Below are 22,568 nucleotides of genomic sequence, written 5' to 3'. Positions count from 1 at the left end.
ATTTTCTTTAACAAAGAAATTATAGCAAAAACAAAATTGTTAAAAAGTGGACTTGTAGAAATTTTATTAAATTAAGAATGCAATTTTTTAAAAATAATTTTTTATAAAAAATTTTTTTGTTAAAGAAAATTAAAAAATTATCAAATGACAATTAACTTTAATGTCATTTTTCTCTCATTTGTTTTTTACTTTTCACCTCGTCTTAATTTAATAGTTAATTTATAAAATAATGAGCTACTTGATTCAAAATTTTTTAATCTTAAGAGCAGAAAAATTAAATTAATGTATATTTTAATATATTGTAATGATTCGATGCATATATGTCATTTAATTCAATAGTAATTACAATTTTTTATAATAAACAATTTGAAGATTTTTAGTTTGAAAATCTTTATTTAATAAAACCCTGAACATCTTTTCTATTGTCAATAGACGATATATTTATTATTAAATTTAAGTATAAAAATACTTACATCTATTTTTTGATTGTTTAAACTTAGAAAATAATGTTGTAAGAATTTTTAATGATAGCATAACAACTAAAAAACAATATAATTTATTTATAGAAGAAATAAAGAAAAATTGAAATTTTTAACGTTTTAATCTGTCGTGAAATTTTCTTTCTTATATTGATGTATTTTAATTTTTGCATTATCACATAAAAAAATGACACAAATCTGAATAATTTACCAGAAAGCTCACTATCATAGAAACCAACACGCATTTTTATAAATTTAATTTTTAATAAATGTAGAATAAAAAAAAAAATAATATTAATATAAAAATTACAAATACGCCTGCCAACCACAAAAAAGTCGAGAGAGATTAGCAGGATCTCGCGCTTCTTGAATAAGTCGTTCAACTTGACCTGATATACTTGTAGCCAATCCTTCCTCAGTTCCTATCAGTTTTTGTTCGATTCTCAACAAAGCTCTCTCGGCAATTTTATTTAGTTTGCCATCGCCTTTATGAAAAAAAAAAAAAAAAATTGTTTATTAATTATTATTAATGAAATCGTTGATATGTTTTATATTTAATTATATTTAAATTATTATAAAATAATTTACCAAAATGGCTTTCTTCCTTTATATGCCCAGGGCTGTCACTCTGTAGTTCCCATGCTTTAGCAGGTGTTATTGCCCAAGAAAATAAAGGATCATAAAGAAGAACTTGTAAAAGTGTGATTATTATGTCTTTTCTGTTACGTAACACTGACATTGTTTCTTCACTACTTTTACGCATGACACCTTCAACGCCCGAAACTCCCATTGCTGCTTCCATGTCACGAGTTAAGCGAAAAGGAACCGTTTCAGGTACTGGCAAAACTTTTCCTTGTTCAAATGCAATACCTGAAATAAAAAAAAATTTTTTTAATGATAATAAAAATAATTATTATCGGTAAATATTTACAAGCGGGGTCAACTATTTTAATTTTCATTTTTTTGAACGAAATTTTTTATTTGATTTTATTGATATATATATATATATATATATATATATATATATATATATATATATATATATATTTTTTAAAAATACATAAAAAAATGAACAATTAAAAAAAAGTGGATTATCACAATTTCAAAAAATTTATAAAATTGTGATATTCAACTTTTTTTTTTTTTTTTTTTTTTTTTTTTTTTTTTAATTGTTCGTTTGTTAATGTACTTTTCAAAAAAAAATATATCAAAAAAAGATAAAATAGAAATTTTATCCAAAAACATGAGAGCCAAAATTTTTGCAACTTTTGAAGAAAAAAGCTTTCGAAGTCTTTATTTTTTTCTTTCACGATATTTTTTATCATAAATGCGCCGTAAAAATAAGCAGAATAAAAAAAATGAAATATTAATTTTTCACCAAGTTATCGCTAAAAATGGGTTTGACCCAATTTATAAATAATTAGGGTAGAAGTATCCGTTTTGGCCATCTTAGGACCATTTTTGGCCACTGAATATTTTAATTAATTAAAAAAAAATTCAACCATTCAAGTAGAATTTTTATAGAATTTATGAATTACATTTGAGGAGTTGATTTTCGAAAGGATATCTTTTGATATTTTAAAAGAGCAGTTTTTTTAACTTTGAAATATTGATTACTTCAAAAATTATAAAGATTTCTAAATGAGAATAGAATTGTAGCTTCATAACCGATAGCACTTCATAGCTAAATTAAAAAGTTCAATAAAAATATTTATAATTAGAGATAACCAGTTTCTTGTCTCGATTAATCAAAAATGAAAAGATACCCCTTTGAAACTCAAGTCCTAATTTATACGAATTGAGTTCATAAATTTCTGCGTTTATAGAAATATTAGCTTTTACCCGCGGCTTCGCACGCTTTGAAGCCCTTAGATAACTATTAAAGATCATAACATTCCAATAGAACTGAATCAATGTGATTCTAATTTTTTGACAACAATTTTTTTATCTTCTGTAAAAAATAATTTTTTTTTTTTAACAAAAAGTATTCTATGTTACTTCTTATACCTCCGAGAATATGTGTACAAAGTTTCATGATGATCGGTTAGCTAATTTTCGCGAGAAAGCGCAACAAACAAACTTCAATTGACCTTTGAGGAGTTGAGTTTCAATGGGGTACCTTTTCATTTTTGATTAATCGAGACAAAAAACTGGTTATCTCTAATTATAAACATTTTTATTGAACTTTTTTAATTTGGCTATCAAGTGCTATCGGTTATGAAGCTACAATTCGATTCTCATTTAAAAATCTTTATAATTTTCCAAGTAATTTGTAGATAAAGATGATTAATTATTGCAATTACTATATATTTAAATTCTCATTATTTCTATTCTTTGTTTTATTAGCTAAAGTCATTAAATGATAATTTAGATAGACTTTGCTTGGAGACAACGTTACTTTTGTTATTTTTCTTAATTTTTTTGCTTTTCTATACTGTTTTATTATCATTTCCATTACTGTTTGATTACTATTATTATTATTACTATGTATTCATTTATATGTAAGGCCCTTAGGGAGCTTTAGGGTTTAAAAATTTGATAAATAAATAATTAAGATTTAAAAGTTAAAAAAACTGCTCTTTTAAAATATGAAAAGATACCCTTTTGAAAATCAGCTCCTCATTTATAATATTAGTAGGAATTTATACAATAATTTAAAAATAAAGTGGCCACAAACGGTACTTCTACCCTACTTTAATACCTAAATTATGAATAATAATTATTACCGAAATCAATGTGTATAACTTCAGCAGTTTTTGTATCAAGTAAAATATTACTAAAGTGTCGATCTCCTAGACCCAATATATATCCAACCATTGAATTTGTAGCGACACTGCGAACATAAGCTAATCGCCTTTCAAACCAGGTCTCTGGGGATGGAAATTTCTCCATAAAAAAGTATTGAAATGCAGGTTGAAGATGTTTACAGCATTTAAGATAAGTTTGTAATTTAACATTATTTCGACTGGTAGCAACATTTTTTATTTCAGTCCTACAATGAACTATTTTCCAATCATTTGGATGATATTTTTCATGCATTCCAAGAGTTGTTGGATTAGATTTTCCATTAAGAATAGCAAAAATAGGTTCTGTATTATCACACCATTCTAAAATTCCCGATCTTTGAGAAAGAGGAATAACTTTATACGTCCGAACATTTAATTTACGACGTTTAGATTCTTTACTTGTTTTAAGAAGCATGTTCATTACCGTAAAAACTTGTTGCATTACAGCATCTTGTCTTAAATCATCTTTACCCTTGATAAGTTGTTTTCTTCTTATACCATCAGTGCCAATACAATCTATTTGTTTGGGAGCGTTAACTCCGCCAACGCCTCGAAAACAATCTTCATATTTATAAATACTAACAATTTCATCATAATTTCCACTTGGATCTACATCTAATGTTATTGTAGGTACCATGCAGTGCTTGTAATTTTTAACAGTAAGAATTTTTTGTCCTCTTGGAATGCTATTGGAAGATAATTGTCCTTCAAATTTAAAATAAGCCAACATTATTAACGCAAGAGCCAAATTTTTCATTTCTAATATTATTGGTGATAATTTATTAATTTTACTTAACTCTGATATTAATAATTTAGCACCAAGCTCACGATCATTTGGTTCACCTATAACATTACTGCCTGGTTTGTAATAATCATAATCTTTACGTGTGTTCATTAATGCAAATAAAGTCGGTAATGTATGATGAGGATGTTCATTAGCACATTTTTTTAATAATTCATAAATAGTCTTAGTAAATTTATCGCCTATTTTATCACTTAAATGAGGCGCAAGCTGTGGTATCAACGGAATAAATTTAAATGATGGTATTTTATTCAAATGATCATTGAACAATTGATATAACTCATTATTATCTTTATTTTTTAGCCACAATGAAATAAGACGAAATATAAAAAAATTATGACTTTCTCCAGTTTCAAGTGTCTTTAAATAATACTTTGTTGTTAATTCTAAATACATTTTTCTTTCATTTTGTATATTAATATACTCAGCAACATCTATTGAATTTTGTTTTTTCAAAGTTGATAATGCTCTATTAACATCTGTATCTTTAGAATTTGTTTTTAAATTATTAGTTCTTTGAGCGTACTTAGCACAGTCTTTTAAACTTTCAAATTGTGGAGTTTTCATAAATGTATTTATTTGCTGATATTGAGCATCAGCAAATTGAGCTAAAGCTGCATAAGTACAATTTAAATTATCAGCATCTTCCAGTGATATATTATCAATTTTCATAGCAACTTCAATTGACGCTTTATAATAATTATCAATAACAGCCTGAGGATTTTCTGTTTTAGTTTCAGCCATCCAATTTCCATAAACTCTTAGCGCTTGTGCATTTAAACTTAAACTCAGTTGTTTTTTATTCAATAAATCTCGCATCAAATATTTTGCAATATCCCGATCGTTACGCACCCAACTTAAAAGCGCATCGCGAAACTGTAGTTGATTTTTAATTTCATCCGATAAATTATCTTCATTAGATAATGTTATTAATAAACGGACTGCAATATGTGGATATCCTTGAATTTCAGCTATTTTTGATAATTCCAGATATGTTTTTATCAAAGCATCTTTAATTGATTTATTGTTACTCGATAAATATTTTATTTTACACATTGTTATTCTTTGAGCTAAAATCGGCTCAACATACATAAAATCATTAAAGTTTGGCAAATATTTAGCGTACCAATTGTCGACTAACTTATCCCAATCATCAGAAGTAGAAATTGATAATTCTTCAAGTTCAAGTAGCATTTGAAGACGAACTAATTTTGGATAAACCGTTTGACTACACTCTAAACTTGCGTTACTCAGTGATTTAATAATACTCATTCTTGCTACATCAATATAATTTTTTAAAACAACATTATCATTTGAATGCAAGCATTTAAGCGCTTGATAATGATAATTGTAATAATAATTATTACCTTTGTCTGCAAATGATTTTAAAAAATCATCTCCCTCAATTATATAATGTTGTTCAGGTGATGAAAAATTCCAATCGGCTAATCGCCAAGCTGTTTCATATTCATACTCATTAAAATGATCATTATTTTTAGTAGTGGTTATAAATTTATTTAATAAATAATCAAAGCCTGAATGACGAAGAGCATTTACCATACCATTAGATGATTTATATCCTAAGCTTAATTCAGCGTCTTGCGTTATCATAACTTTATCCCATTGTTGTAAATTAATATAGTGTTGAGTTCTAGATGATGAATTTTTTAAATGAGATAATCCACAACCGTGTATCGAATCTGGATCTCCAATTTCAACAAAAGCATCTCTTAAAATATTTTGCAGGGATTTTCCGTCATTAGAATTAACTTCACAAATATAATCAATTGTAGAAATATTATCTGGTCGCTCAGCGACTGATTTTTTTATTGTTTCACAGTACAATTCAGCGTAAAGTACTAAAGTAAAATATGCTGAACAATACTGAGCTGCTTTTGCAATATGTAGATAATTTAATTTTAATATAAAATTATTATCCAATTGTATTCTTATAAAATTAACGATGTTTAACATACACCTTACTGATTGATGACTAAATGATTCGTCTATTTTAGATGAATGATTGTGATTTTGCCTCGTGATATTTTCTAAATTATTTGAAGAGTTGTAATATTCTTCAAAAAAACAATTTATACAATCGTAAATATTATCGGCAAAATTATTATTCGTGTAAATAATCAGATAAAGAAGTCTTGGTAAAATAGTTTCACAAAATTCGGTACTTAATTGACAAACAGCTTCTAATATTGTTGAATAAAAATTATTAAAACAATTTAATACTTTGCATGTTATATTAATAAGCCATTTTTGATAAGAATTTATTCCGTCACTTTTCCATAAATTATTTTGCGGATTAATAAATTTTTTACAGTTTTCAACGTTTAATAATACCTCGCTGTTGTTTTGATTATTATCCTTTGTTAAAAAAGGTTGAATGTAAGCCAACAACATTGGTTCTTCCGTGTTAATTCCAGAATTTTTTTTAAATATTTTATGACTCCAAGGAGATGCACAGACAATATATAATGCATCAGCACTTGATTTACGCAAATCGACATTTCTATCAATTATAAATTCAACTAATCGTATAATTATTTGATACGTTAACATTTCCGCAGGATCATCACTTTCTCGTTTCTGATCATCTTCAGGATGCAAAATCATTGTTGTTAAATCAGCAGGTCCTAATTCACCGAGACACTTAGCAGCATCTAAAGATACATTTACATTTTGATTTTCTGTTAATTTAATAAGCCTGTAAATAAGTCTATGAATAATACTAGAGGTACAGTCTTCAGCAAAGCCACGTAATTTTTCCAACTCTTTATACATTTCAAGTAATTCACTTTTATTTTTTGTAAGTTCATCTTTTAAAATCAACAAACCTTTAGAGCTTTGAGTTGCTGTTTGTTCATATTTAGATTCTAAAAATTTTTCTATTTTATTTCGTAGATTTAACGTTCTTGAATTATTAAGAGAATTATTTATTTGTAATCCTCAAACGATGGATGACTTGGAAATTCATCTAATTTGCTAATTGCTTCTTTGAGTATTTCATTAGATTCAACTGTTAAAAATGTAGAATTTGTATTCCTGTTTCAGTAATTTTATCCGATTGTTGAATCGCTGAAGTTAAATTAGTCACTATAAAATTTAATACTTTACTTATTTCTTTTGATCTTGATGGAAGTATTTTACGTAAAAATAAATACATAAATTTAACGCTTAATTCAGACAGCGGATCTATTTCTTCTTTGATTAAATTTAATAAAGTACAACACACATCTCGGATAAAAAAATTACTGTTTCACTGAAAATGCACTTTGAATTTTTTTACTAAATAATTGCAAAAGTAAGTGTACTGATGAAAAGCCTTTAATTTATATTCAATCATTTTAAATTCAAAAATATTATTTGAGAGATTTAATAAAATTTTTTGCAATATATTTGGCTTTATTGAAGCCAAAAAATAAATCAAACTATTTTTAAATACCGGAAAGTTTGATTCAAGGTACTGAAAACATTTTTCCAATACTTGAAGATTTAAACAAGGTAAATTGTATCTTGGAAAACGATCTGTGTCTACTTTAAACATTTTACGAAAATGATCTTCATCATGAAGTCTACTTATTAAATCTATCAGAAGATCATAACTTTTTTCTTCAATTAATTGTGAAAATTTTTTAACATTTTCAAATTCATCGCTATTATTTCGTAATCGTGTCAAAATTTCCATTGCATATTCATAATGATCATTATCAGAATCCAAATTTAAACACACCAACAGCCATGTCATTAATGATGGTAAACTATTTTCAATAGCTTTGACAAAAGAATATTCAATTGATTCACACAAAGTTTCCACTGCTGATAAATTATGTTCTTCTAATTTTAATAAAATAATTGTTCCCATGAAACGTTTATAAAAATCAATCTCCGATTCTGATTGAGTTAGCTGCCAAGGAAATGGTTTCGTTGAATATTTTTCCAAAAGCCACTTTCTTAAAAGATAATAAAGATTCATTTCAATTAATTTAAGACGATCGCGATCGTTTTTCATGACTATTTTTAGAATTTTATTTATAGAATCAATAGAAATTTGGACTTGACCATAAAGCCGCAGAATAGAATTAAATACTTGTGATTGATACAAACCACTTCCATGTAGTATACTCCCAAAAGTATACAATGCTGAGGTTGTTCTATTTATAAATTCATCTTCCTTCCAAATATCTGCCACATAATTATCTATTACAAATATATTCGATTGAATTAAGTTAATAGCCTTAAATAAATTTTTTTTTAATAACAAATCAATTCCTGGAGTAGAAAATATATAGTAGATTATTTTTATAGCCTCAAGTCGCACAATGTAATAAGGACTTTTTAAGTAGATAAGTATAATTTCAGCGATAGATTTAGTCTGTTGCTTTGAGTCAATTAATGATAATTGTTTTTGTGGAATTAATTTAATTATTTTACTTAAAAAATTAAGAAAACTTAAACTTACTGCCGGTCCAAATTTATTATTTAATTGATTATGAGTGTAAAGGATAATTTCATTGATATGCTGTACGCTTGTCTCAACATCCAATATAAATTCGTAAATAAATGGCAAGAATTCAAAAATACTTTTAATAGCATTTGGATCGTATTCCCATTTGTGAAATAATTTATTTATAAATTTTGTTAAATCAATTATCAATTCATCGGAATAAAAATTTCTTTTACACTGTATTAGCCTCTTCAAAAATACCAAACTCTGCCATAAATTTCCAACTACTGTCGGTGCATAAATTTCAACTTTAAGTAAATTAGCCAAAATTTTTTTTTGAATTTCCGATATTTTTTCATTCGTATTCATACACATAAATGATCGAACAGCATGATGAGCCGCTATTGTTATTACATCATTGTCAAATACTTTAATTGAGTAACTGAGCGGCTTGCAATATTTTTGTGATTTTTTAACGCAATCTTGTAGCTTAAAAATATGTTCATAATATTTAATTCCCAATTCATCCAATCCATTTGGTTCATTAGTGTTCTCATAGTTGATTATATCAAAAAATCCAATTAAAATTTGCTGTGGGCATTGATCCACAATTAATTTTGTAATTATGTTGGTATACGGAGTTTCATAAAGTGTTATAAATGCCTTTATTAAAGGTATGACGTGATTTTCACGATTAAGTAAATTGTCAGTCACTATAAATTCATAAACACCACTGAGAGATTGTTGTAGTGAATCTAATAATGCTTGAATTGGTTGATTTATAATACATTCATTTAATTCCAATAAATTTGATGTAAATTTAGCGACAATTGCTAATTTTAAAATTGCATTATCAGTATTTCTTAAAACATCTTCAGTAAAATTTATTGACTCGCATAATTTTATTACAGTAGATGCCAAAATTTCTTCAGAAAACGGCGGTTTTACAAGTTTTTTTGTTGAATCGACATTTAGATCGTAACTTTGTTCCACAAACAAATCAATTTCAAACGCAGCAGTGATATAACATTTTGTCACATCATCGATAAACTTTTGTTCGCTGTCGATCAAAAATATATTATTACTAATTCCACTTTCATTTAGTGAATTTTTAGAATTTTTTTTGTACCATATTTTAAGGACTAAATTAGTAAGAACATTATTAACTGCTGTCACGGTCAAAGGTGTTATTGTTGTGTGTGATGAAAATTTTAAAATCCATTGTAAAATTCTCATTTTAACTGAGTCACCAGAACTTGATTGAATTTCTCCTATATACTCTGGAATGTGGGCGTTTTGTGAAAAAATATAAAAAGTATAGACTGACGACGGTGTCCATCGTATTTGATTAGTAATATATAGACATATAAATTCATTTACATTAATAATTCCTACGTAAGTAATTATCAGTTGTAACAATTTATGTCCTTCTATAACATTTTGCTCCAGACACAGTATTTTCAGTAATGTGTGCCATATTTTTTCCCAATATTTTTTAGTCTCTTGAATAAATTTTTTATCATCAGACGTTATATTTTCTGTCATTAATAATATCTGGCACAGCTCACACAAGCTGTGTATTATCTTTTCATTTTTTATTGCTTCAGCAAATAATTTACTCAATATTTTCATTAATGTTATGAAATCATCTCCATTCAAAATACAAACAGGATATTTTCTAACCATAACCGTTAGAATTTCAACAACATACCATTGACTAATAATATCATCATTGATATACTCAATCTCGAATAAATCAATTGGTTTTTTTAAAATCGATAAACGTCTCCGCTTGACCCTTCTTGATGATTCATTGTTATTTAAATTTGTTTCTTCTTCGTATAAATTATGATCCATCATAATGAGGTAAAAAACTTCACTGGCTAATGTACTAAAATTCGTTGTTATCGCTATGCTTTTCATGTTTTTTAATATGTAACTATAAAGATTAATCATAATACTTTTCCATTTTGATAGTTCGAATACATAAGCAGCTGGATTGCTAGATATGGCACCATTTGGATGATGCAATGTGATAAATAGCAAAATTAATTTACACTTTTCTTCCGTCAATTGATCATCAAGCATACGAGGCATTATTTTTTCACTAAATTCACATAATACTTTACGATTTTCATACCCCATTTGTTCGCATACTGCATATAATAATTTAGGAGCCTGTTGTCCAAATTGAACTGAATTTTTTCTGACATCATTTGATATTTTTACTGAAATTAAAAAATTATTTTTTTATTAATATAATTCAGCATAAAATATTTTCTGTTTCTTGTAATTGTTCAACTAAATACTGAATACATCATTGGCAAATATAATACTCAAATTTTACATTAAGAAGAAATTAATGATAACTAGTTATGACGTTAAAGTTAGCAGTTGTAACATACAGTCATTTGATAATTTTTTAATTTTATTTAACAAACAAATTTGTTGCGAAAAATTATTTTTAAATAATTGTGTAACGTTCCCGTTGAATTTATAATATTTTATAAAATTTTTATTCAAAAAAATTTTAACTATCTTGTTGAAGTTTCTTACAATATATCTCATTAATCAGAATTAATATTCTCGATTTATTTAAACCCTATAAAATCTTTAAAATTTAAGAGAGGGCTGAGCAACAGGCCCAACTGGGGTCTATTGACACCCTAACCAGGCCAACCTGGAATTTAAAAATATTAAAATTGTATACTGGAAAATCTAGAACGTTACAATTACATTTTTTATTTTTTTAAATTTCTACATGTCAATTTTTTTTCTTATTTTTTTTGCCAAAATTTACTTGTTAAAAAAATGATTAAAATTATCAAATATCAGCTAAATTAATTTTCATTAACTAGTTACTGCTCATGATTATATAAAAAATATTACTTACGTAGGAAAGGTAATATTTTTCCCTTAATGAAATGGAGTAAATTATATTGTAAACATCCAAAACGTACTGTATGCTCCAAATTTTGTAAAATATTACATTTGTCACTTACATATGACTTATCATACATTTTAATGAAAATTTTAAAAAATTTCCTCCAATCATCAAAAGCCAATGAAGTTCTGTAATGTCGATTTGAAACGACGTAAGTCGCCAATTGTAGATAAGTATCATGAAGATGAACGAAGTGTTCATTCTCGAGAACTTGAATAATACAGGCTACGAAATCATTAGGATGTAAATATACTACTGATGGTGTGATGGCATAGCGTACGATGTCTGAGATCAAAAGACAAAAAGAAGTTTGAACTATATCGCTTTTGGGAACTTTCGCCTTTTTTTGCTACCTAAAAGTTTTCCAGATTTAATTAAAGATTAATTATTAAATTAATAAATTTTACTTACATTTAGAACAAATTCATGACATTTTACAAATAAACTATGCCATGTTAATTTCATATGTCCATCATGTGTTTCAGGAAATGAATTTTTTGTGATTTCCTTCCTTGCTGCTTCGTCTTCTAATTGAAGTAATAGCTCACTGATACTTTCCTGTAATATTTTTAAATTATTGAGATTACAATCATTAAAAAAATGACACTGAAGTTTACCGATATTTGCCAATTTTTTTTTTTATTTTTAGAGCAACTTAAATTTATATGAAAAAATTTTAATAAAAGAATTCTACATCTGAGGTAAAAGACCCAGTTATTGACACTTTCAATTTTATTTTAATTAAAAAAAAATAAATCAATAAATATAATTTTTAAATTATAAATTTCAAGATAATTGCTTTTTTGAGAACATTTTGTTTTTTTAATTAGAAAAAAATTGCAAGTGTCAAATAACTAGGTCAGTGTCAATAACTAGGTCTTTTACCTTAGATATTAAAAAAATTACAAGTGCAATATTTAAAAAAAAAAATTTTTTTTTGTAATTGATTTTTTATAAAAACGTTTTTTATAAAAAAATTTTCTAATGTCAGCTGATCTCAGATGTCATTAAAGTTAGCCGACGTTCTAAATTTCTTGATTTTTTTTAATAATTAAATTCAAACAAAAAAATATTTTTAAAAAATTGCACTTGTAATTTTTGAAGTTTTTTACACGTGCAAAGTTTTTTTAAAATTTTTTTTGTAATAATTTTTTAGAACAAATTTTTTTGTTAAAGAAAATTAAAAAATTATCAAGTGACATCGATCTTTAATGTCATCGGCTAACTTTAATCTTATGATTTCAGTATTATAAAAAAAAGTAGTTTATAATTGAAATTTTAATTTTATTTTATCAACATAATTTCTCTTAACCTCTACGACAATTGAAAACATAAGAATTGGAGTTCAAATTAATTTTATTTTCAATTGAAGTTTTTTTTTTAAACTAAAAGTGAAAATTAATTTAATTTTTTTTTTGTTCTTATAGTTATTTAATAAATATAAATTATGTATATGTAAATGATTACCTTTTGGTCTATTTTTAATTTACCGGTATCAAGATTAGATAAAATTCGTATAATTTTTTGTGAATTCGAAGTCATTGTTCTTTTCGATGATAAACAATTTTTTTATTATTAAGTAGTTAAATTAATTTATGTTTAAAAGTATTCATAACTGTCGTTTTATGTATCAAAACATTGTATATATTTTTAAGACGTCAATTTAAGAATCATACTAACTACATTGGGTGAGGCTTTTTTGGATTTTGGGCTTCGGGAAAAAAAGCCTCACCCACTACATTGTCCAAATGATAAATAGGTTAGCTTACTAACCAGCTGACGAGAAGTTAAAAAGGTAAAGCCGGTTTTCATTAAACGTCAAAATTAAATATACCTGCAGAAAAATTTATAATAAAATTGTTAACCTCAATTTGGTGTAAACTTTTCTCTGCCTATCGTTTATAATACAATTCTTAATAGTTCATATTATTCTAATAATTTTGTAAACAAAATAATAAAAATGTTGACGTTAAATTAATAGTCATGCGGTCACGTTTTGTGTTATCAATAAATTTTTCAGTGACTCATGTTTAAAAAGTATACAACTTTAATTTTAAATCAGGTTTCACTGCAATTTAACTCAAATGAAAATCAAAATTAAATTATTAAAAAATATTCGAATTTTTAATGCACTTGTTGCTTGCGTTTTATTCAACAAGTACTTAAAAGGTGTTTAAATCAATTGTTTAACAGTAAAACATGTCAAATAAAAACATACATGGACGAAATGTTATTTTTTTAAGTGATAATGAAAATGATACTACGGATGATTTATTTTTTGTAAAAATAGAACCAATTGACAATACAGGTAATGTTGTATGTCATCAAAATTAATGTCATTAAAGTTAGATAAGAATCATATTAGCAGATAATAATTCATTTTAAAAATTTTTTTAACAAATAAATTATGGCAAAAAAACAAGAAGAAAAAATTGACATCTAGAAAATGAAAAAAGTAAAAAATACAATTTTTCAGAATTAATTTTTTGGAGCAAATTTATTTAATAAAAAAAAAATAAAACAATTATAATAGTGACAGCTAACTTTAATGTCATTAAAATTAACTGTCACTTGACAATTTTTTAATTTTTTTTAACAAATAAATTTGCTCCAAAAAATTTATCAAAAAAATTGCATTTTTAGTTTTTAAAAATTTCTAAATGTCAATTTTTTTTATGAATTTTTTTTGCCATAATTTATTTGGTACAAAAATTCTTAAAATTATCAACTATTTGCGAAGTTAATTTTCATATTAAAGTTAGTCGACGTTCTAAATTTTTTGATTTGTTTCTGATAATTTAATAAAAAAAAAAAAATATTTTTAAGAAATTTCACTTCCAGTTTTTGAAGTTTTTTACACCTGCAAATTTTTTTGTGATAATTTTTTCAATAAAAAAAATTCTAAAAATTTTTAATGTCAGCTAACTTTATTTTCATCAAATTTAGCTGTTACTTCACAACTTTGCAAATTTCCTTTAATAAATAAATTATAACAAAAACAATTATTAAAAAAATAGATTTGTAGAAATTTTGATAAATTAAAAATGCAATTTTTTAAAAATAATTTTTTAGAACAAATTTTTTTGTTAAATAAAATTAAAAAATTGTCAAATGACTGCTAAATTAAATGTCATAATGTTTTTTTTTCTTATCTAAATTGTTTAAATATTATTTTATAAATCAAAATTATAAATTATTTATTAAATTAAAAATTAAAAATATCTTTAAAACATTTTCATAAAATTTTTTTTTACAGATGTCAAGAAAAAAATTCTTCAAGCCAAAAATACAACAATTAAGTATTCAGATTCAAATAATGATAATTTATTTACAAAAAAAATGATTTGTAATGATAATTCACTTAAACCTCTAAAAAGTAAAACTGAGGATCCGTTGAGTGAACAAAATAATTTGTCCAATGAAAATGCTGAAACCAATAAAACTAATAATTTACACAAACCATTCTCCATAAGGGTAAGAAGTGAATTCAGTGAAAAGAACATGATTGAAAATTGTTTATTGAATAAGGAAGTCACAGAAGTGTCCGATAAGCCACATAAAGAAATCTTAACCACAACTACATCCAAGATAAATGTCCAAAAAAAAAATTCACCCATTATTTTACTCAGAAAAATTGCAATACCCAGAAAGAAGCTTAAATTTTTAACAAAACCTATCAAAGCTGGAATTAAAGGTTTAAATAATATTCCAATAAAAATTGAAAGCGATGATTTAAGAAGTAAGTATTTTACTCTTTTACCTTTAGGCGCGCGATGTATGAACAATTTTTTATAATCCATGGCATACGTGTCTGGAACTCGTTACCACCTGGGCTGACAACTGCGGATAGTCTTTCTGAATTTCAAAATACTGCTTTTTCATTTTTTCTTGCTAATGAGTCATTATAGTTTCAAAATATATTTTTAATTGTCATTAGTTATGACAATTAAAACTATTATTTTTATCCGTTTAATTAATTGTAATTTTTGTTCAAAGTGTTTATTAATTCGCTAATTAACCGTTGTATTAAGTAATTTAAAAACCTTGTTTTATTGTTATAACGTCATTAATCTAAAAGTATCATTATAATTACATTCTAATACTGTATAGTTATATATATATATATATATATATATATATATATATATATATATATATATATATATATATATATAGGTGTGCCAAAAATGCCTAAACAGCTCTAGGGTCAAATAAATATATTTTAATAATAATAATAATAATAATAATAATAATAATAATCGTGACATTTATGTCATTGAGTTCTCGGTCCCGGCTGAATACAACATCTCAGCCAAAGAAAAGCACAAAAGACAAATATATCAGGATCTCCTGTTTGAAATTGGCAAACTCTACCCAGGTTACCGTGTCAAGCTTGTCGTCCTGATTGTTGGCGTCCTAGGAGGGATGAAACAGTCTTTTGTATCCTCACTTGCCAAAGTTCCAGCTTGTTCATCAAAAGCTGAGTTCTTGACAGTTAGGATGCAGAAGGCTGTTATACTTGGTTCTCTCCGTCTCTTAAGGGAAATGACTTTGGCCTGCTGTGATCACTAACCGCCTTGTTGTGCGGAGTGGACCAGCAGTAACGGATGGAGCTCAGGCTGGGCCCTCGGAGAATCGGACTCCGGGGATAACCCCCCCCCCTGAGCATTTAATAACAAAATAATAATAATAATAATAATAATAATAAATAAAATTATTTTTTTTTTACAGAAGAGCCACCAAAATCAACAGAGGATGACGAGAATTGTAGAACACATAATTTAATTGAAAAAGAGGAAGATTCTTGCCGTTCATTTCATTGCGCGTATTGTGGATTCACAACTTCAGATAAAATAAAATTAAAAACTCATGTGTATCGTCACGATGGAAAGCCTTACAAATGTGTTCACTGTGACTATAAGACAACCCGACCAATGCATATAAAGGAACACGTAAAGAAACATACGGGAGAATCATTTAAGTGTTCTCAGTGTGAATTTAAAACTATATATCAAAGAAGTCTTAACTTTCATATGTTAAAGCACACTGGTTCTCCAGAATTTACTTGTGAAATTTGTAAACTTGGTTTCTTTCGTCCACAGTATCTGAAACGCCATATGCGCCGTCATACTAAAGAGAACAGTCTCGAGTGTGATTATTGTAAAAAAGAGTTCTTTCGCAAAACTCATCTAATAAATCATATTAATCGGCATACCGGTAATAAGCCTTATAAATGTGATATTTGTCAGCTTGGATTTGTTCAAATGTATCACTTAAAACGACATCAACTTACTCACTTTAAAGAAAAAAAATATTCTTGCAATCTTTGTCCTGAAAAATTTGATCGCTTATATAGTTTAAAACGGCACAAAACAAGTCACACTGGTGACAAATTATATGAATGTAAAGTATGCAAATTAAAATTTATCCGACCAGAACACTTGAAACGACATCAAGCTGATCATAAAAATGTTTCTAAAAAAGCGAGTAACAAACGCACCTATAAATGTAAATTTTGTCTTTTCACTGCATTATCTGCATTTGATTTCAATGAACATCTTAACAAGCACATAGATTCTAATTTGGTAATTTGCAATGATTGTGGTATTTCATTTGAAGAAAAGAAAAAGTTGGTAATGCATTGGCGACACAAACATAAAAATTTATTATAAATTTATATGTGATAGGGTTTCAATAAAAATGCCTATTATTATTATTTATTGTTTGAAGACCATGAAGTCGTAGCTCCTTGCGGCCTTCCAAAATACATAACATTGAATGTTAAATTAACAAAATTAGTGTATTACAAATATTATTAATACATTTATATACATATAATGCATACTTCAATGCCTAGTAACTATATTTCACTTGAATTTTATTAAAATAATTAAAAATAAAATTCTCAAGATAACTTGATCTTCAGCTTTTGGTTTATAATTAATAAATTCGTTAAATATTTAATTTTAAAACTTGAGTAGAGAAATTAATTTATTAAAATACTCTTTAATTCTAAAGTTCGTATGTTTATAAGCTTTATACCGTTACTAGATCAATCGATTATTACTAGTAGCTTGTTACCGTTAATTGTAAATTAGTGATTTATTTAATCAAAAAAATTATTGTTTTTATAGATTTGTGATGAGTAATTGTAATTAGTGGAAAGCATGATTTACTTTTATATGTTGTTTTGTTAATAAATATTTTTACTGAAATTTATGTTTTATTTCTAAATACGGTTTTATTTATTTTTACCTACATAAAAGATACTCCAGCAATAAACTATTTTTTATAGTTAAATTTAGTATAGTTGGAAAAGTGTTGACCTGGAGTTGTACCTTTGAATTGTTTCATATCATTCTCACCAATAGTCAATTTACGATGATAAGTATTTAGGCTGAATTTGAAAATGCTCTATATCTAGATACATAATTATGAAATGACCTTGAATCTCGTGAACTATTGACATTTTTAAAGATATAAGCTCATCTCGACATTCTACTCATCGAGACCTTTCATTTGAGTACCCACATCAATTTTTCATATATTTATATGCATTACATATATGTATATATGAAAAATATATGAAAATGCATGTGGGTACTCAAATAAAAGCTCTTGATAAGTGTAACATCAGGATGAGCTTCTATCTTCAAAATCGTCTATATTTAAAAAAGTACAGCGCAATTTAACAAAATTTATTATTTAATAAAACAAAATTTTATTCATTTATAGTTGACAAGTCACGGGAGTTACATAGTGGCTGTTTACCTTTAAAAAGAATAAATTAAATTAATAAATTATGAATATGGGCGTTTTATCTCTATAATTTATTTATTTAGTCGAATTCTAATGTAATAAGAATGCTGTTCATGTATATATTTCAAATTCAATTTAACCAACATAATAGCAAAAATTGAAATATTTTGAAATGTTTTAATTGATTCCCTTACCAATTGATTTTTATAATAGTCCAAACTATATTTAAACAAATACAAAATAATGAAAAGTGCATTTTTAGTTTAAATAATAGTTTTATTAATTAAAACTGTAAGTATAAAATTAATATTTTTTTAGTAAAATTATTGAATTTTATTGCAATAAATTCTCGATTTTAAAAAGGACACCCTTAATTCTTTAATATTAAATTTTATCATTGTTTATTTATGTATAGTCCAATTTTGTCTATTTTGGCAACTCTGTAGTAAGAAGCTTAAAATTTAACTAAAATTCGACGCTATTGTTACGACCAAGCATTCCATCATTAACTCTCCTTTCAACTTAATCGCTGCTAAATACATAAGTAATAATTCTTGTTATTAACTACCGATTCATATTTTTTGAATAATTATTTATTCGTACCGATTAAACATGAATTTCGATTGGGAATTTGAAGATCTCCACGATATGAAGAATATTCAAAAAATAAAAAAGTTTTTAGAGTTATTAATCGAAGAAGTGAACCATAGTTTGGCGAATTTAAAACGTAAGTTTTTTTTTTCCATAAATATGTTCATTTATAATACTAAAGTTAGCCGAAGTTTTTAATTTTTTTATTTTTTTCCATTTATTAAATTGGAAAAAAAAATTATTTTTTAAAAATTGTATTTAGAATTTTTCAAGTTTTTTACATATGAAATTTTTTTTTTATTTTTTTAACGGCTAACTTAATTTTCAGAGTTAATTTATTCAATTAAATCAAAGCTAACAGACAGTTTATAAGATTTTTTAAGTAAATAAACAATTATACAAAAAAATTTTTTAAAAAATTACTCATAGAGAAATTGAAAAAAACTGAGACTTCAATTTTTAATAAATATTTTGTGATACTGAAATCAGCAGGCGTTTATAAATTTTTTAATATTTTTCATTAATTAAATTATAACTAAAAAAATATTTTTCATAAATTGCACTTATAGTTTTTCAAATTTTCAAGATTTGGAAGTTTTTTTTTTTTTTTTTCGTCATAATTTTGTCGATAAGAAAAATCCAAAAAATAGTCAGACGTCTAGTAATTTCATTTTCATAATATTTATTAATTAAAAATTTATTTTTAAAATAAAATTATAAAATAATAAGATGTCAACTTATTTCAATATCATATTTACTGATATTAATTAATTTTTTTTTTTTTATTAAAGATGAAAACATTGCTAATAACAAAAAAGTTAACTTTATTAACGAAAAAAATCAAGTGTTTGTAGACACAACTGTTGAGAATATTTTTGGATCAATATTTGATGAAAATAAAAAAAAGCAGGTAATATATAAATATTTTTTTTTCATAATTTTAAATAAAATTTAATTCATGATTCCTTTTATTTGAAAAATAAAAAGATTACCTCCATGAAAAATGTTTATGAATTCCAATCAAATCTTTGTTAATTTCTTTTAAATGAATTTTAATAGTTTGAAATTTATTTTTATCATCAGGTTCATTTAGAGATGGAAGAAAGTGATGCGCTTATCGGTGCAATATATGACTGTCAATATTGTCATTATAGAAACTCATCAAAGAAAGAATTAAAAAAACATATAAAATTACATCCTGAAAGTAAAGGATACAAATGTATGGTTTGTTCTCGCGAATTTAAAAGGCTGGAGGCTTTTCAATACCACTGCCAGTTTGGTTGTAAATTGCAAAAACATAAAAGTTCCAAACATCATAAGTCAACCCAATTTATAGGTAAGTATTAAGTTTTATCACAAATTTTTATTTGCGTACTTTATATTAATAATTCTACTATTTTTCAGAACAACTTATCAATCATGAAGACATATATAAAACGATTCCAAATAGTGATAAATATAGCAAGTTTGATGATAAAAAATCTCGCAAAATACAAAGATTGGTATCTTCTCTTCAAAAGCAAAAAAATAATGAAGTTTATTCATGTAGTAAATGTAACAAACATTTTATAGAAAAAAAATCTTTAGATCATCACTCCAAAATGAAGCATACTTTTTCACTGAGCCATGATTTAAAAATTTAATGAAAAAACTATTGAAGATGTCGAATAAAAAAGCTAAAAATTAATAGAATAATCGTTATAATAAAATTATGAGTTTAAAAATTTGTTTTGTTTGTATTTTTAGTACACTGAGAAAACAGTTTATTTGACTCAAACGCGCAGATTTATTTGAAATCATTCAAACATATATATTTAATGTTAACAAATTTCTTTCATTTAAATGTATATTATTTTGAATCAAATTATACTTCGTTTTGGTTTAGTTAATTGAATCGACTAATTTATTTCATTTAAATGAAGATTTGTTAACTATTAACAAATCTAGCTTTAAGTAAATTACGCCTGGTGCTTAATTAAATTAAAGAAAAATTAAATTTTTTTTAATTGCACTAACAGTTTTTCGAATTTTTTACAAATGAAATTAAAAAAACCTTTTTTGTCATAATTTTTTCAATAGAAAAAATTCTAAAAATTTTTAGATGTCGGCTAATTTTATTGTCATTGTTAATTTCAGTATAATTAATAATTCCAAAAGAAGTCCCCATTTTACCCTAAACGTTCGATATGTCTACTTTTACTACTTTCTAAAACTTAAACTAAAAACCATTGCTTTGAACATATTCAAACATACCATTTATTTATAGTTAACAAATCTGATTTGGTTGAAGTGTATGATTGTTAGCACTAAAGAAATATTTGTTAACTATGAACAAATCTGGATTTCATTTAAATATACTATAACTTTGTCTCAAATGAATCAATTTATTAGTATCAAATAAATATTTCTGATGATATTTAAATAAGAGATTTATTTACAGTCAACGAGCCTCAATTCATTTAAATTCACTGTTTTCTCAGTGTAATATGTAATTTTTCAGCATATTAGTAAAAAAGTTATTGTGAAGAAAAAAAATTTTTTTTTTTTCGTAATTTGGAGTCAAACCTTTTTAATAAGTAAAAATTGCTTTTAATTACTTAAAGCATAATAAATATAATCAAAATAATCATGCAAGTCGTCATCTACCGTCGTGGTATTCGAGAGCACTTAAAGAAGTTCAGAATAGTGCAACGAATGTTCTTCGATAAATATCTGGTGATCATATAAATAATTAGTCAATAATCTTGAAACATTAACCGTCACAAACTCCATTCCAGTAAGTTGTCGGTTCAGGAAGTAATTCCATTGTGGCACCATTATGATAATTGCATTATGACAAATTGAATTAAATTTTCTATAATTGTTAGGGTCACATTCAACCAAACATTCATACATCGACAACAATATTAAATACTTCTTAAGTGATGAGAATATGCTTTGATCGTTATAATTTGTTTTAGGTAAAGCACTATTCATTGTAATTATTATTTCTCGTACATATTCTTTCAATGTTTCATTTGCAGAACTAGAAATGTCTTTTGCACAATAACGCAAAGCATTTATAGCCGTTATTAGTATGGAAATAATCTTGCTCGTTTCCATTTTATTGATGATATTATTAAAGGTGCTCATGTAAGCTTTTGGGTTCCTTGAAAATGCAGTTATGGTACGAGCTTGTGAATCATCAGTTTCATTTCGATGATTGACCATCTTAGAGATTATTAAAGCTCTATGTTCTTCAGAAATATTTAAATAACGAACGTTTTCTTGATTGATTTTGTCTTCTGCTTGTTCTTGAAGAGGAACTATTGGTTCTCCAGATTGACTTGGTATTGTCGCAGAACCATCAGGAAGATTTTGATTTCTTCTATCAGGGCTATGTTGAATTTCAGATCGACCCATATTCACATCGTTGGAAGGATTTGGAGTGTTAACATTTAATATTTCGGGTCTTTCTGGAGGAAGTTTCTGCCTGATGATTAGTCAAAGCATCATACACACTCTTAAAGTAATTATAATAATTGTTATTTGTTGGTCTGTTACTTTCAAAGATCCGATTGATTTCACTACCGTACAAGGTTTGTTCCTCGACAAATTTTTGGTGATCATACAAATAATTAGTCAATAATCTTGGAACATTAATCTGCACATATTCAATTTCAGTACGTTGTTGCTCTAGAAAATAATTCCATTGTGGAACCAATGTGATAATTGCATCATGACAAATAGAATCACTTTTATGGACTGTTTT

General features: G+C 25.7%; 3 protein-coding genes across 3 annotated transcripts; 2 read left to right on the top strand and 1 right to left on the bottom strand.

The window, feature by feature from the left end:
* Positions 1-248: 248 nt before the first annotated feature.
* On the bottom strand, positions 249-13,141 carry Tefu (Serine/threonine-protein kinase tefu). Its single transcript, XM_074260070.1, is given in 7 exon segments — positions 249-964; positions 1,068-1,349; positions 3,206-7,021; positions 7,024-7,107; positions 7,110-10,751; positions 11,417-12,025; positions 12,935-13,141. Coding segments are annotated over 6 exon segments (8,130 nt in total). The 5' UTR covers positions 11,544-12,025; positions 12,935-13,141; the 3' UTR covers positions 249-785.
* A 248-nt stretch (positions 13,142-13,389) lies between these two features.
* LOC141524054 (uncharacterized) lies at positions 13,390-17,650 on the top strand. The gene is made up of 3 exons (XM_074237699.1): positions 13,390-13,775; positions 14,724-15,206; positions 16,199-17,650. Exons 1-3 carry the CDS (start codon positions 13,667-13,669, stop codon positions 17,137-17,139), a joined length of 1,533 nt encoding a protein of 510 aa, XP_074093800.1. The 5' UTR covers positions 13,390-13,666; the 3' UTR covers positions 17,140-17,650.
* A 1,062-nt stretch (positions 17,651-18,712) lies between these two features.
* LOC141524056 (uncharacterized) lies at positions 18,713-20,545 on the top strand. The gene is made up of 4 exons (XM_074237700.1): positions 18,713-18,953; positions 19,609-19,727; positions 19,901-20,153; positions 20,222-20,545. Exons 1-4 carry the CDS (start codon positions 18,839-18,841, stop codon positions 20,458-20,460), a joined length of 726 nt encoding a protein of 241 aa, XP_074093801.1. The 5' UTR covers positions 18,713-18,838; the 3' UTR covers positions 20,461-20,545.
* Positions 20,546-22,568: the final 2,023 nt, after the last annotated feature.

This window comes from Cotesia typhae, unplaced genomic scaffold (genome assembly GCF_013202065.1).
Source record: "Cotesia typhae breed Kobodo isofemale line unplaced genomic scaffold, CoteBio_Ctyphae contig_22, whole genome shotgun sequence".
Lineage (NCBI taxonomy): Eukaryota > Metazoa > Arthropoda > Insecta > Hymenoptera > Braconidae > Cotesia > Cotesia typhae.
The sequence above is the reverse complement of the archived record's forward strand: the minus strand, read 5'-3'. Positions and strand labels throughout refer to the sequence as shown.

Bases quoted from the DNA above. Each gene is read 5' to 3' on its own strand.
- LOC141524056 (XM_074237700.1), top strand. From the start codon at position 18,839: ATGAATTTCGATTGGGAATTTGAAGATCTCCACGATATGAAGAATATT. The intron at 18,954-19,608 runs GTAAGTTTTTTT...TTTTTATTAAAG, and splicing joins TAGTTTGGCGAATTTAAAAC to ATGAAAACATTGCTAATAAC. The intron at 19,728-19,900 runs GTAATATATAAA...TTTTATCATCAG, and splicing joins ATGAAAATAAAAAAAAGCAG to GTTCATTTAGAGATGGAAGA.
- LOC141524054 (XM_074237699.1), top strand. From the start codon at position 13,667: ATGTCAAATAAAAACATACATGGACGAAATGTTATTTTTTTAAGTGAT. The intron at 13,776-14,723 runs GTAATGTTGTAT...TTTTTTTTACAG, and splicing joins AGAACCAATTGACAATACAG to ATGTCAAGAAAAAAATTCTT. The intron at 15,207-16,198 runs GTAAGTATTTTA...TTTTTTTTACAG, and splicing joins TGAAAGCGATGATTTAAGAA to AAGAGCCACCAAAATCAACA.